Source organism: Dendrobates tinctorius, unplaced genomic scaffold (genome assembly GCF_039654945.1).
Source record: "Dendrobates tinctorius isolate UK_male_01 unplaced genomic scaffold, ASM3965494v1 ptg000293l, whole genome shotgun sequence".
NCBI lineage: Eukaryota > Metazoa > Chordata > Amphibia > Anura > Dendrobatidae > Dendrobates > Dendrobates tinctorius.
In genome coordinates, this window is record NW_027361960.1 from 8,755,923 (window position 1) to 8,770,245 (window position 14,323).

At 41.4% G+C, this 14,323-nt stretch overlaps 1 protein-coding gene across 2 annotated transcripts in view; it reads left to right on the top strand.

Annotated features, from left to right (window-relative positions):
• RNASET2 (ribonuclease T2) overlaps positions 1-14,323 on the top strand; it is a 208,907-nt gene that overhangs the window by 147,980 nt on the left and 46,604 nt on the right. For both annotated transcript variants that reach the window (XM_073560105.1, XM_073560104.1), the window contains exon 8: positions 12,321-12,366. In XM_073560105.1, coding sequence (XP_073416206.1) covers positions 12,321-12,366 — 46 coding nt within the window. The remainder of the gene's footprint in view (positions 1-12,320; positions 12,367-14,323) is intronic.

Consider the following 14,323-nt stretch of genomic DNA (forward strand, 5'->3'; position numbering starts at 1 on the left):
CCTAATTTAGATTTCCCTCTTCTTTGAGTGTTTCAAGCGCACACTAATATTATGAGTTATTTTACCTTATTTCTTTGACACCCTTGTGACAGGTGTCTTAGTGTTTGCTGCTGGAATTACACTCATATACAAGCGCCACTGAATCTCCATTTGTAAAAAAATGTCATGTGTCCGAAAAATGGCACCAATAAAAACGTCAACTCATCCCGCAAAAGACAAGCCACCACATGACTCTTGTCGGCAGAAATATGGAAAAGTTATAGCTCTCAAAATATAGCAATGTAAAAACTTGTTTTTGGAAAAAAAAAAGCATCTTTTAATGTGTGACAGCAGCCAAACATAAAAAATGCTATAAATCTATTATCTCTGTAATTGCACCGACCCAAAGAATAAAGTTGTCTAGTCGCTTATACCTCACACGTAACGACGTTAAAAAAAAAAAAAAAAAAAATTCACTTGCTATTGATTTGTTCATTCTGCCTCCCAAAAATCAAAGTAAGACTCGGCTCTCTTTTATCCTGCATTCTACGCTGAGCCCTTACATCAGGGTTTCCGTGTAAATCTCTGAAATATGTGATTCAGCAGGAACCCCAGGCATATGATTCCCTATAATGGGGCAGGTTGAGGCACTGTGGATGCTGTATTGTATATGATCCACCGGTGTCCGTCTTTTAGGCGTGCATAAGTGCCATCGGCCACAGTTTTGTTCACCTCTGAAAAGAAGGACACCGGTGGATCATATACCAGGTGGAGGTCCAGAGTAACTTTGCTGCCTCATTATAGTGAAGGGATCCCTCGTGGGTTTCATCTAGATCGCGTCACTCGGAGATTTAGATAGAAACATTTATATAGGTGCTCAGTGTAGAGCGCCTGATAAATGTGATCCCAAAAGTTATATAAAATGTTCCTAACAAAAGCTTAAACTCCCAAAAAATCAAGTCCCATCTGAGGTCCATCATCTGTCAATAGAAATATAGGGGGCTTCCATGTTAATGTTAGTACAAAGACTCTGGAAAAGCAAAGTGGCTCCTCACCCCCCAAAAGAAATCCAGCGAATTCTACTCTCCCAAATCCAAATGCCCTTTCTTTTCTGAGCCCCAGTGTACCTAAACCACATTTAATGTTCACATGTTTGCTATTTCTGTAATTTACGAGTGCATGTCTCCTGAAGCATGAGCTGGGCACTACATTGTACTGGTTACTACAATGTGCTGGTCACTACAACAGAAGTTTGAAATTTTCATTCCGCAAGATGCACTGCTGCTTGTTTCTGGAAAACACCCGTGGAGTCAAAATCGTTACTACACCTGTAAATAAATTCCCAAAGGAGTAGAATTTCCAAAATGGATTCACATGAAGGAGGATTCTGCTCTTCTAGGACTTAGGGGCTCTGTATATGGAGTCCACAAACTATTCTAGGAAAATCTGTGCTCCAGGATGCAAATAGCGCTCCGTCCCTCTCGAGTCTCGCCATATGGCTAAGCAGTACTGTACAGTCACATATGGGGTATTTCTACATTCAGCAGATATTGTTTAACACATATTGGTGCCATTTTACCTATTTCTGCATGTGAAAAGGTAAAATCTTGGGCCAAAAGAAAATTTTTGTAGTAAAAATGTATATAACATTTTTTCTTCACTGCCCAATTATATAAAATTCTGTGACACACCTGTGGTGTCAATATGATCACTGTACCCCTAGATAAATTAATTGAGAGGTGTAGTTTGTAAAATGAGGTCACTTATGGGGTGTTCTGTAGTTCTGGCACCCTCAAATGATTCCATCAATATATGAACTCCAATATGGTTCTTCTTCTATTCTGAGCCTTGCATTGTGCCTCAAAAGTCGTTGTTCACCACATAGGGAGTATCTGTGGAGAAATTGCACAACAAATGTTGGTCCATTTTCTCCTGCTATCCTTGTGAAAATGAAAAAAAAATGGCTAAAGCAACATTTTTGTGGGAAATTGTTTTTTTCCCCATTTTCACAGATCAACGTAAAATTCCGTGAAGCACCTGTGGGTTCAAGGTGCTCACCATACATCTAGCTAAATTCCTTGAGAGGTCTGGTTTTCAAAATGGGGTCACTTGTGGGGGTTTATCTGTCATGATCCCAGTGCAGGTTTTGACCTGCACGTCAGGAGTTAATGTCTTGAGCCCAGTGCAGGCTTTGACCTGCACACCTGGGGTTAATTATTGTGGCCTCTCTTTGGTTCAAGGATAGCTTCTTATAGCCCTGGGAAACTCCAATCCCCGTCAGTTATACTTTTGCCTTTGGCCGAGTGTGGTGACCCCTGTGTGCCTGTACCTGTTGATTGTCTTCTAGCTTGCTTATATGGTTCTGACCTGGTTCTGTCCCCCGTTGTGAGTTTGCCTGTTGATTCTGTACTGTATATCTTTCTCTGGTTTTTGATTTCTTGGCTACGTCATGACTATCCGTTCTATCTATCCCTTTGGTACTGTTGTGCTATCTCGTGCTTTGTCCCCGGCCAGATCTGGTTTATGCCTCTGTCTATGCCCCTCGGTAACTTCGTCCCATAGTTACCCTTTTAGGAGTTTTCCTGCTGCTCCTAGCTCTCTGGAGTTTAGGCCATGCCCCCAGCAGTCATGTGCTTCAGGTCCTGTTGATCTAGCACTCATCTTCACCACTTCTGCCCTGCTCCACAGGCATCTTAGAGCACAGTTTCTCATACTCAGGACACAAGAACTGGCTCAGTGAGCAAGTGCAGTGCGGTGTTCCTGACATTATCACTCTTCAAACGCGACATGACACCCGCAAACCATTCCATCAAAGTCCGCGTTCCAAAACGTCACTCCTTTTCTGAGCTTTGCAGTGCACCTGGACAGTACTTTACCCCCACATATGTTTTGTATTTTGTTTTTTGTTTTTTATTTTCACAGCTCAACATTATAAACTTGTATGAGGCACCTGGGGGTTCAAGGTGCTCACCACCCATCTAGATAAGTTCGCTGAGGGCTCTGTTTTCCAAAATGCTGTTTCTTGTGGGCGGTTTTCAATGTTTAGGCACATCAAGGACTATCCAAACTCAACATGGCATCCGCTAATTATTCCAGCAAATTTTACCTTCAAAAAGTCAAATAGAGCTACTACCCTTCCTAGCTTTGCAGTGCTCTCAAACTGTGATTTTGTGTGAAATAACTCTCTGATTAAAGGGCATAAAAATGAAAAGTTATAAAATTGCAAAATTTTTAAAAATTACGACAAATTTCCGTTCCCCCCACCACACAAATAAGCACAAGTCAAATTGAATAAATTTTACCACCATTATGAAGTACAATTTGTCACGAAAAAAACCGTCTCAGAATCAGTGAGATCCATTGAAGCGTTCCAGAGTTATTACCACATAACGTGACACTGGTCAGAATTGTAAAATTTAGCCTGGTTAGGAAGGTGCAAACAGGCTTGAGGGGTGAAGAGGTTAACCCCTTAATCCCATATGACGTACTATCCCGTCCATGTGCCCTGGGACTTAATTCCCAGGGACGGGAAAGTACGTCATAGCGATCAGCGGCGCCCACGTGGTGAGCGCCGCTGATCGCGGCCGGGTGTCAGCTGATTATCACAGCTGACACCCGGCACAATGTGTCAGGGGCGGTGACGGACCGCCCCCGACACGTTAATCCCTTGCACACCGCGATCAAATACGATCGCGGTGTGCCGGGGGTTAACGGAAAGCATCGGCAGGGAGGGGGCTCCCTCCGTGCTTCCCTGAGCCCCCCACGGCAGCGCAATGTGCTGCGCTGCTGCGGGGGGCTCCTTCCCTGCAGGCCCCCAAATCCAACATGGTGACAGGGACCTTCGGGGGCCTGCAGGGAGCCGGCTTCCTCAGTGCCTGCAAAGCGCAGGTGCGAGGAAGCCTGCTGCACTGCCTGTGACAGATCGCTGATCTGTCACAGTGATCTGTGATGTGACAGGACAGTGATGTCCCACCTGGGACAAGGTAATAAAGTAAAAAAAAATAAAAAAAAGTGTTAAAATAATTTTAAAAAAATCGCCAAATAAATTAGAAAAAAAAAATATTCCCCCAATAAATTCATTTTTTGGAAATAAAAGAAAACAAAACAATAAAAGTACACATATTTGGTATCGCCACGTCCGTAATGACCTGCCCTATAAAACTGTCCCATTAGTTAACCCCTTTAGCGAACCCCTTAAAAAATAAAAATAAAAAACAAAGCAAAAAATAATGATTTATTATCATACCGCCAAACAAAAAGTGCAATAACGCGCGATCAAAAAGACACATATATCCATGGTACCGCTGAAAACATCATCTTGTCCCGCAAAAAACGAGCTGCCATACAGCATCATCAGCGAAAAAATTAAAAAGTTATAGCTCGCAGAATAAAGCGATGCAAAAATAATTTTTTATATAAAATAGTTTTCATTGCATAAAAGCGCTAAAACATAAAAAAAGACCTAAATGAGGTATCGCTGTAACCGTACTGACCCGAAGAATAAAACTGCTTTATCAATTTTACCGCACGCGGAACGGTGTAAACGCACCCCCAAAAGAAATTCATGAAACACTGGTTTTTGTTCATTCTGCGTCCCAAAAATCGGAATAAAAAGCGATCAAAAAATGTCACATGCCCGAAAATGGTACCAATAAAAATGTCAACTCGTCCCGCAAAAAATAAGACCTCACATGACTCGGTGGGTCAAAATACGGAAAAATTATAGCTCTCAATATGTGGTCATGCAAAAACTATTTTTACAATAAAAAGCGTCTTTTAGCGTGTGACAGCTGTCAAACATAAAAACCCGCCATAAATAGTAAATCAAACCCCCCGTTATCACCCCCTTAGTTAGGGAAAAATAATAAAATTAAAAGAAAATGTATTTATTTCCATTTTCCCATTTGGGTTAGGGCTAGGGCTAGGGTTAGGGCTGAGATTAGGGTTAGGGGTGTGTTGGGGTTATGGTTGGAGTTAGAATTGGGGGTTTCCACTGTTTGGGCACATCAGGTGCTCTCCAAATGCAACATGGCGTCTGATCTCAATTCCAGCCAATTCTGAGTTGAAAAAGTCAAATGGTGGTCCTTCCCTTCCAAACTCTGCCATACGCCCAAACAGTGTTTTACCCCCACATATGGGGTTTCAGCCTACTCAGGACAAATTGCAAAACAACTTTTGGGGTCCAATTTCTCCTGTTACCCTTAGGAAAATAAAAAATTGGGGGCAAAAAAATCATTTTTGTGGAAAAAAATTATTTTTTTTATTTTCACGCCCGAGCGTTATAAACTTCTGTGAAGCACTTGGGGGTTCAAAGTGCTCACCACACATCTAGATAAGTTCCGTGGGGGGTCTAGTTTCCAAAATGGGGTCACTTGTGGGGAGTTTCAATAGTTTAGGTACATCAGGGGCTCTCCAACCGCACATGACACCCGCAGACCATTCCATCAAAGTCTGCATTCCAAAACGTCACTACTTCCCTTCCGAGACCCGACGTGTGTCCATACAGTAGTTTTCTCCGACATATGGGGTATCAGCGTACTCAGGACAAATTGGACAACAACTTTTGGGGTTCAATTTCTCCTGTTACCCTTGGGAAAATAAAAAAAATGGGGACTAAAAGATCATGTTTGTGGAAAAAATACGATTTTTTTATTTTCACGCCCAGGCGTTATAAACTTCTGTGAAGCACTGGAGGGGTCAAAGTGCTCATCACACATCTAGATAAGTTCCTTGGGGGGTCTAGTTTCTAAAATGGGGTCACTTGTGGGGGGTTTCCACTGTTTTGGTACATCAGGGGCTCTCCAAAAGCGACATGGTGTCCGATCTCAATTCCTGCCAAAAACGTCAAATGGCGCTGTTTCCCTTCCGAGCTCTGCCATGCGCCCAAATAGTGGTTTACCCCCACATGTGGGGTATCAGCGTACTCAGGACAAATTGCACAATAACTTTTAGGGTCCTGTTACCCTTGGGAAAATAAAAATTGGGGGTGAAAAGATCATTTTTGTGGAAAAAATATGATTTTTTAATTGTACCGCTGTACGTTATAAACTTCTGTGAAGCCCTTGTGGGTTCAAAGTTCTCACCACATATCTAGATAAGTTTCTTGGGGGGTCTAGTTTCTAAAATGGGGTCACTTGTGGGGGTTTCCACTGTTTAGGTACATCAGGGGCTCTCCAAACGTGACATGGTGTCCGATCTGAATTCCAGCCAATTTTGCATTGAAAAAGTCAAACGGCGCTCTTTCCCTTCTGAGCTCAGCCATGCACCGAAACAGTGGTTCCCCCCCACATATCAGGTATCAGCGTACTCAGGACAAATTGCACAATAAATTTTGCAGTCCAATTTCTCCTGTTACCCTTGGTAAAATAAATAAAATTGAACCTGAAATATTGTTTTTGTGAAAAAAAGTTAAATGTTCATTTTTTTTTTTAAATATTCAAAAAATTCCTGTGACGCACCTAAAGGGTTAATAAACTTCTTGAATGTGGTTTTGAGCACCTTAAGGGGTGCAGTTTTTAGAATGGTGTCACTTTTGGGTATTTTCTATCATATAGACCCCTCAAAGTGGCTTCAAATGTGATGTGGTCCGTAAAAATAAAATGGTGTTGCAAAAATGAGAAATCGCTGGTCAATTTTTAACCCTTATAACTTCCTAACGAAAAAAAATTTTGGTTCCAAAATTGTGCTGATGTAAAGTAAACATGTGGGAAATGTTACTTTATCAAGTTTTTTGTGTGCTGTATCTCTGTGATTTAAGTGCATACAATTTCAAAGTTGGAAAATTGCGAAATTTTCGCCAAATTTCCGTTTTTTTCACAAATAAACGCAAGTTATTTGAATGAAATTTTACCACTAACATGAAGTACAATATGTCACGAGAAAACAATGTCAGAATCACCGGGATCCATGGAAGCATTTCAGGGTTATTACTTCATAAAGGGACAGTGGTCAGAATTGTAAAAATTGGGCCGGTCATGAACGTGCAAACCACCCTTGGGGCTTAAGGGGTTAAAAAAAAAATGGCTACATAGTTTAAATCGCCCCCCATTCCCTGTTTAAAATGATGAAAATAAAAATGAACACTTGGTATTGTGTCTGTAAGACTACGATCTATCAAAATATAAAATGATCATTGCTGACAAGAAAAAAAACGGAATGCCAGATTTGCTCATTCTTATCACTATGCAGCATGAGCAGGCATAGACGAGGGATGCTACTGAGCAGGTGCGTCCAACAGCAGGAGAGACTACTATAAATTAAAATGTAATGTATATGCAAAAGTGCACTAAAGTTTAAATGGATGTGCTAAGACATGTCTTTGGATATGCTCTGTTGAGTTTTTAGCAATTCTTTTCATGGGACAACATCATCTTTAAAATGTAATGTATGCCAAAAATTTGCATTGTTTTTTAATTTAAACTCTAAATTTATCTCTGCTTTGCCTTAATTACTGTGAAACAAACCGGTTTGTAGCTGTTGTGAAGTTAGAACTCCAGGCCTACAGTTGTCAGGGCATGCTGAGAATTGTAGCAGCCAAAGTTCTAGAGGTTGCAGACTCCAGATTTAAAGGGTTAAAAAAAGACCTCTAGATACCCATTTGGATAATTTCAGGAGTGCAGTTTTAAAAATGGGTGATTTAGGGCAGTTTTTGAATCAGTACAGAATGTAAAGGGTCCTTAAAACCACTTTAACACTAATTTGGCCTGGAAGAATATGTTTTGGAAATATTCTTGACATTTTTAAAATTACTTCTAAATTTATAAGCAAGTCTAATGTCCTGAAATAATGTTTGAAAAAAATTGGCAATATGAAGTAGAGAGATGGTGGATTTTAAATATTAGCGATTTTGTGTGGTACAAATTTCTGTCTTGTACAGTATGTGCAAGCAAAGAAATTCAAATTTAGAAGACAACAATTTATCCAAACACCGCATTCCAAATTATTATGCAAATTGGATTGAAGTGCCATAAAGACATCATTTTTTGTTTTTCAAATAAACTCATGGATGATATTGTGTCTCAGGGCTCTTTGGATCACTGAAATCAGTCTCAAACACCTGTGATAATTAGTTTACCAGATGAGCCCAATTAAAGGAAAACTTTAGAAGGATGTTCCACATTATTTAACAGGTTTCAGGCAATATGGGACAGAAAAAGGATCCCTCTTCTGCCGAAAAGTATCAAATAGTGCAGTGCCTTGGACAAGGTATGAAAACATTAGATGTTTCCTAAATTCTTAAGCATGGTCATCATACTGTGAAAATATTTGTGGCCGATACAGAGCACAGACAGGTGTGCAATAAAAGGCATAATGGGAAAGATTTCTGCTAGACAAATTAATTTAATTAAAAGAGCAGCTGCTAAAATACCATTACAAAGCACCAAACAAGTATTTGAAACTGCTGGTGCCCTGAAGTCCCGAGAACCTGAAGGTTTAGGATCCTACTGAGGCTTGCAGTTGTGCATAAACCTACTATTTGGCCACTCCTAAAAAGTGCAGACAAGCAAAAATGGTTGGTGGATGCCCACTATGTCCCAACAAGGTTGGAACATCAGCAAGTCAATGGCAAGCAGAGTCGTGTTTTGGGATGAAATTATGGAGATAGAGCGGTTAGACCCCCTTTATGAAGGTGTGACAATGACCTTGGAAAAGTGTATAGAGTTTCTGACTGACCACTTTGTTCTGAGGTTCAAAAACAAGAATTGTGCCATCTGTAGGAAAATCATCTTCATGCATGACAACAATTCACTATCTCATGCTGCAAGTAATACCTCTGAGTCGTCATTGGCTGCTAAGGCATAAAAGGATAGAAACTCATGATGTGACCATCATCCTCTCCTGACTTCAACACTATTGAGAAAATTGGAGTATCCTCAAGCAAAAGATCTGAAGGTGGGAGGCAGTTCACATCAAAACAGCAGCTCTGGGCGGCTATTCTGACTTCCTGCAAAGAAATTCAAGCAGAAACTATGCAAAAGCTCACAAATTCAATGGATGCAAGAATTGTAAAGGTGATTATAAAGAAGGAGTCATATGTTAACATGTAATTTGGACTGATAAGATGTTTTCAATGAAAAAGCTTTAGATTTCTGTAAATCTGTCCACTTAATGCTGCAAAATCAACGAATGACCATTTTCAGTCCTTTACAACTTATAAAATATTTGGAAACTCTGTTGTGCATAATAAATTGGAACAGTGCATTTTGAGGGGTTTTTATCATTGGGAGGTTTGTCCAATAAAATTAAATTTATACTCTTAAGTATTGATGATTTGAGCGTTATAATGACTCAAAGTGAGCAATAAAAAGAAAAAATGCAGCACTCACCAGCTACAGGTGTGGCCAAAAGTATTGACACCACTGCAATTCTGTCAGATAATACTCAGTTTCTTCCTGAAAATGATTGCAAACACAAATTCTTTGGTATTATTATCTTCATTTAATTTGTCTTAAATGAAAAAACACAAAAGAGAATGAAGCAAAAAGCAAAACATTGATCATTTCACACAAAACTCCAAAAATGGGCCAGACAAAAGTATTGGCACCCTCAGCCTAATACTTAGTTGCACAACCTTTAGCCAAAATAACTGCGACCAACCGCTTCCGGTAACCATCATTGAGTTTCTTACAATGCTCTGCTGGAATTTTAGACCATTCTTCTTTGGCAAACTGCTCAAGGTCCCTGATATTAGAAGGGTACCTTCTCAAAACTGCCATTTTTAGATCTCTCCACAGGTGTTCTATGGGATTCAGGTCTGGACTCATTGATGGCCACCTTAGACGTCTCCAGTGCTTTCTCTCAAACCATTTTCTAGTGCTTTTTGAAGTGTGTTTTGGGTCATTGTCCTGCTGGAAGACCCATGACCTCTGAGGGAGACCCAGCTTTCTCACACTGGGCCCTACATTATGCTGCAAAATTTGTTGGTAGTTTTCAGACTTCATAATGCCATGCACACGGTCAAGCAGTCCAGTGCCAGAGGCAGCAAAGCAACCCCAAAACCTTTGCCCAAAATGCTCTACTTTTGTCTCATCTGACCAGAGAACATTCTTCCAAAACGTTTTAGGCTTTTTCAGGTAAGTTTTGGCAAACTCCAGCCTGGCTTTTTTATGTCTCAGGGTAAGAAGTGGGGTCTTCCTGGGTCTCCTACCATACAGTCCCTTTTCATTCAGACGTCGACAGATAGTACGGGTTGACACTGTTGTACCCTCGGGCTGCAGGGCAGCTTGAACTTGTTTGGATGTTAGTCGAGGTTCTTTATCCAACATCCGCACAATCTTGCGTTGAAATCTCTTGTCAATTTTTCTTTTCCGTCCACATCTAGGGAGGTTAGCCACAGTGCCATGGGCTTTAAACTTCTTGATGACACGGCGCACGGTAGACACAGGAACAGTCAGGTCTTTGGAGATGGACTTGTAGCCTTGAGATTGCTCATGCTTCCTCACAATTTGGTTTCTCAAGTCCTCAGACAGTTCTTTAGTCTTCTATCTTTTCTCCATGCTCAATGTGGTACACACAAGGGCAAAGGTTGAGTCAACTTTAATCCATGTCAACTGGCTGCAAGTGTGATTTAGTTATTGCCAACACCTGTTAGGTGCCACAGGTAAGTTACAGGTGCTGTTAATTACACAAATTAGAGAAGCATCACATGATTTTTCGAACAGTGCCAATACTTTTGTCCACCCTCTTTTTTATGTTTGGTGTGGAATTATATCCAATTTGGCTTTAGGACAATTCTTTTTGTGTTTTTTCATTTAAGACAAATTAAATGAAGATAATAATACCAAAGAATTTGTGTTTGCAATCATTTTCAGGAAGAAACTGAGTATTATCTGACAAAATTGCAGGGGTGTCAATACTTTTGGCCACAACTGTAGGAGAAAATCCAACAGTCTTTAATTCACATTAGTGCCAGACAGAGGAATGGACATTCAGGATATACGAGGCATGCGGGGGAGAGTGAGGGAACGGACGACGGCCGTTTCACGATTACTCGCTTCTACGGGTAATGACTCATTTGCATCAACAATTTTGCAAAATCAGAGAAAAATAGCATTTGCATAATAGTTTGGAACGCTATTTATGTATGTCTGTGTTTTTAATAAATTAACATAAAATGTAAGGACTACATCGACAGTGCCATATCTTTTCCCCAGCATAGGGTTTCGAAGGTAAATAGCCTTCTGAGTCATTCTGTGGTCGGTGTGTCTGGAGCCAGCAGCTCCATTGAGGTAGTGTTGTGTTAAACCGTACTGAATCTAGATGTTATATCCTGAACGAGCGGATGGATCCCCGCAGCTGCAGAAACTGTATACTATTTTGTTTTCATGTTTTGCCCGAAGGGCCGTGTTTATTTTCATTTTGCACTGGTTTATGCTACATGTACATAATAAACCAGTGGAAGATTTAAAGAAACCTTGTACCTGTGTCTACCTCCTTGTGCAGCCGAGTGAGCCGATCCACCACCACCTATACAGAGAAATTGCATTACATAATCCCAGGTGCTGGGCTGGCAGTCTATTCCAGACTCAAGTTATTTCTAATTATTTTATCTTCGATTCCAGAATATGGAGTCATAATGTAGATGTTACTTTATATAAGCATGTGTGCATTCTTATGTTTCCATATATGTCTGTACTCTGCTTTCATTCCTTTCTATAATATTTAGATTTATTGCCACAGTACAGATTTTTTTACCTTCACATCTATGTTCCGTGTCTAAGACCAACAGTATAAAATAATTTGTTGATGCTTGACATCCTGGTAAATAATATTTTTAGAAGCATCACATTCTAACATTCATCAATTCTAATAAGACTTGTGGTCCTACATAGACACTTCTCATCCTTTCAGGTAGATGTGGTCTGTAGACAATTGCATGAGCTCTTGTGAACAGAATTGTATTTCCTGCTACCATGTTTTTCTGTATTTTTGTGCCATATTATAAGTAATTGTTACATATATTAAACTCTTTTATGTACAAGTTGCTCTGGGAATCCATGCTTATAAATAAAAAAAGGGCATACTTCCCCTCGGATACTCATTGCTGCTCTGACAGTCTCTGCCCAACCAGAAAAGATGACATCCTGACAAATAGTGTCCTGATTGCTGATGCCACAGGGTCAGGTAACTGGGGTGTGGGACATTCACTTTTCCAGTCCAACAGTGTCCATCAGAGCCATAGACCTGGATTGGAGGGGTGGATTACCTGGTAAGTATGCCTTCTTTTTTCTTTTGGAAATATGGCTTCCTACTGCTAACTTTTACATAGCAGCGGAAAACTACTTTAGTTTTGAATACTTTGTATATGAATTTGCTAAGCATCCTATGTATGTCATTTTCAGTGTTCTGGAAAAGTATGGAATTACACCGTCAACAAAAACTTACCAGGTAAGTGATAAAATATATTTAACTAATCACCGCTATTATCTGCCTATTTTGTTCAGCCTTTTTTTCACCTTCATATTAGAATATAGTCATGGCTGAAAGTGTTGGCACTAGTGATGAGTGAGCAAGCTCAGATAAGGTGTTATCCGAGCATGCTCATGTCTTAATGAAGTATTTTCGGCATGCTCGAAAAATATACTCAAGTCTTGTTCCACAGCCGCAACACATGCAGGGATTGCCTGTTTGTTAGGGAGTCTCTGCATGTGTTTACGGCTGTCAAACAGCCACGAGACATGCAGCCGCAGCGACTCGAGCACACCAAAATGCTCAATTAGCAATCGAGCATGCTTGGATAATGCCTTATCCGAGCACGCTCGCTCATCACTAGTTGACACCCTAGACATTGTTTCAGAAAATGAAGTATTTCTCCCAGAAAATTCTTGCAATTACACGTTTTGTTATACACGTCTATTTTATTTTGTGTGGAACAACACAAAAAAAAGGCAAGTTGGACATAATTTTACACTAAACCCCCCTTTGGAGTAAATAACTGCAATTACCGTATATACTCGAGTATTAGCCGACCCGAGTATAAGCCGAAGCACCTACTTTTGCCACGAAAAATTCGGTAAGCTTATCGACTCGATTATAAGCCGGGTATGCATTGTTCTCTCATTCCTGTGATTGTATGTATGGCTCCCAAGTCCCTGTCATTGTATCTATGGCTCCCAAGTCCCTGTCATTGTATGTATGGCTCCCCCGTCCCTGTCATTGTATGTATGGCTCCCCCGTCCCTGTCATTGTATGTATGGCTCCCCCGTCCCTGTCATTGTATGTATGGCTCCCTAGTCCCTGTCATTGTATGTATGGCTCCCAAGTCCCTGTCATTGTATGTATGGCTCCCCCGTCCCTGTCATTGTATGTATGGCTCCCCCGTCCCTGTCATTGTATGTATGGCTCCCGAGTCCCTGTCATTGTATGTATGGCTCCCAAGTCCCTGTCATTGTATCTATGGCTCCCAAGTCCCTGTCATTGTATCTATGGCTCCCAAGTCCCTGTCATTGTATGTATGGCTCCCCCGTCCCTGTCATTGTATGTATGGCTCCCCCGTCCCTGTCATTGTATGTATGGCTCCCCCGTCCCTGTCATTGTATGTATGGCTCCCAAGTCCCTGTCATTGTATGTATGGCTCCCCCGTCCCTGTCATTGTATGTATGGCTCCCCCGTCCCTGTCATTGTATGTATGGCTCCCTAGTCCCTGTCATTGTATGTATGGCTCCCAAGTCCCTGTCATTGTATGTATGGCTCCCCGGTCCCTGTCATTGTATGTATGGCTCCCCCGTCCCTGTCATTGTATGTATGGCTCCCCCGTCCCTGTCATTGTATGTATGGCTCCCCCGTCCCTGTCATTGTATGTATGGCTCCCTAGTCCCTGTCATTGTATGTATGGCTCCCAAGTCCCTGTCATTGTATGTATGGCTCCCCCGTCCCTGTCATTGTATGTATGGGTCCCCCGTCCCTGTCATTGTATGTATGGCTCCCGAGTCCCTGTCATTGTATGTATGGCTCCCAAGTCCCTGTCATTGTATCTATGGCTCCCAAGTCCCTGTCATTGTATCTATGGCTCCCAAGTCCCTGTCATTGTATGTATGGCTCCCCCGTCCCTGTCATTGTATGTATGGCTCCCCCGTCCCTGTCATTGTATGTATGGCTCCCCGTCCCTGTCATTGTATGTATGGCTCCCAAGTCCCTGTCATTGTATGTATGGCTCCCAAGTCCCTGTCATTGTATGTATGGCTCCCCCGTCCCTGTCATTGTATGTATGGCTCCCCCGTCCCTGTCATTGTATGTATGGCTCCCTAGTCCCTGTCATTGTATGTATGGCTCCCGAGTCCCTGTCATTGTATGTATGGCTCCCAAGTCCCTGTCATTGTATCTATGGCTCCCCCGTCCCTGTCAT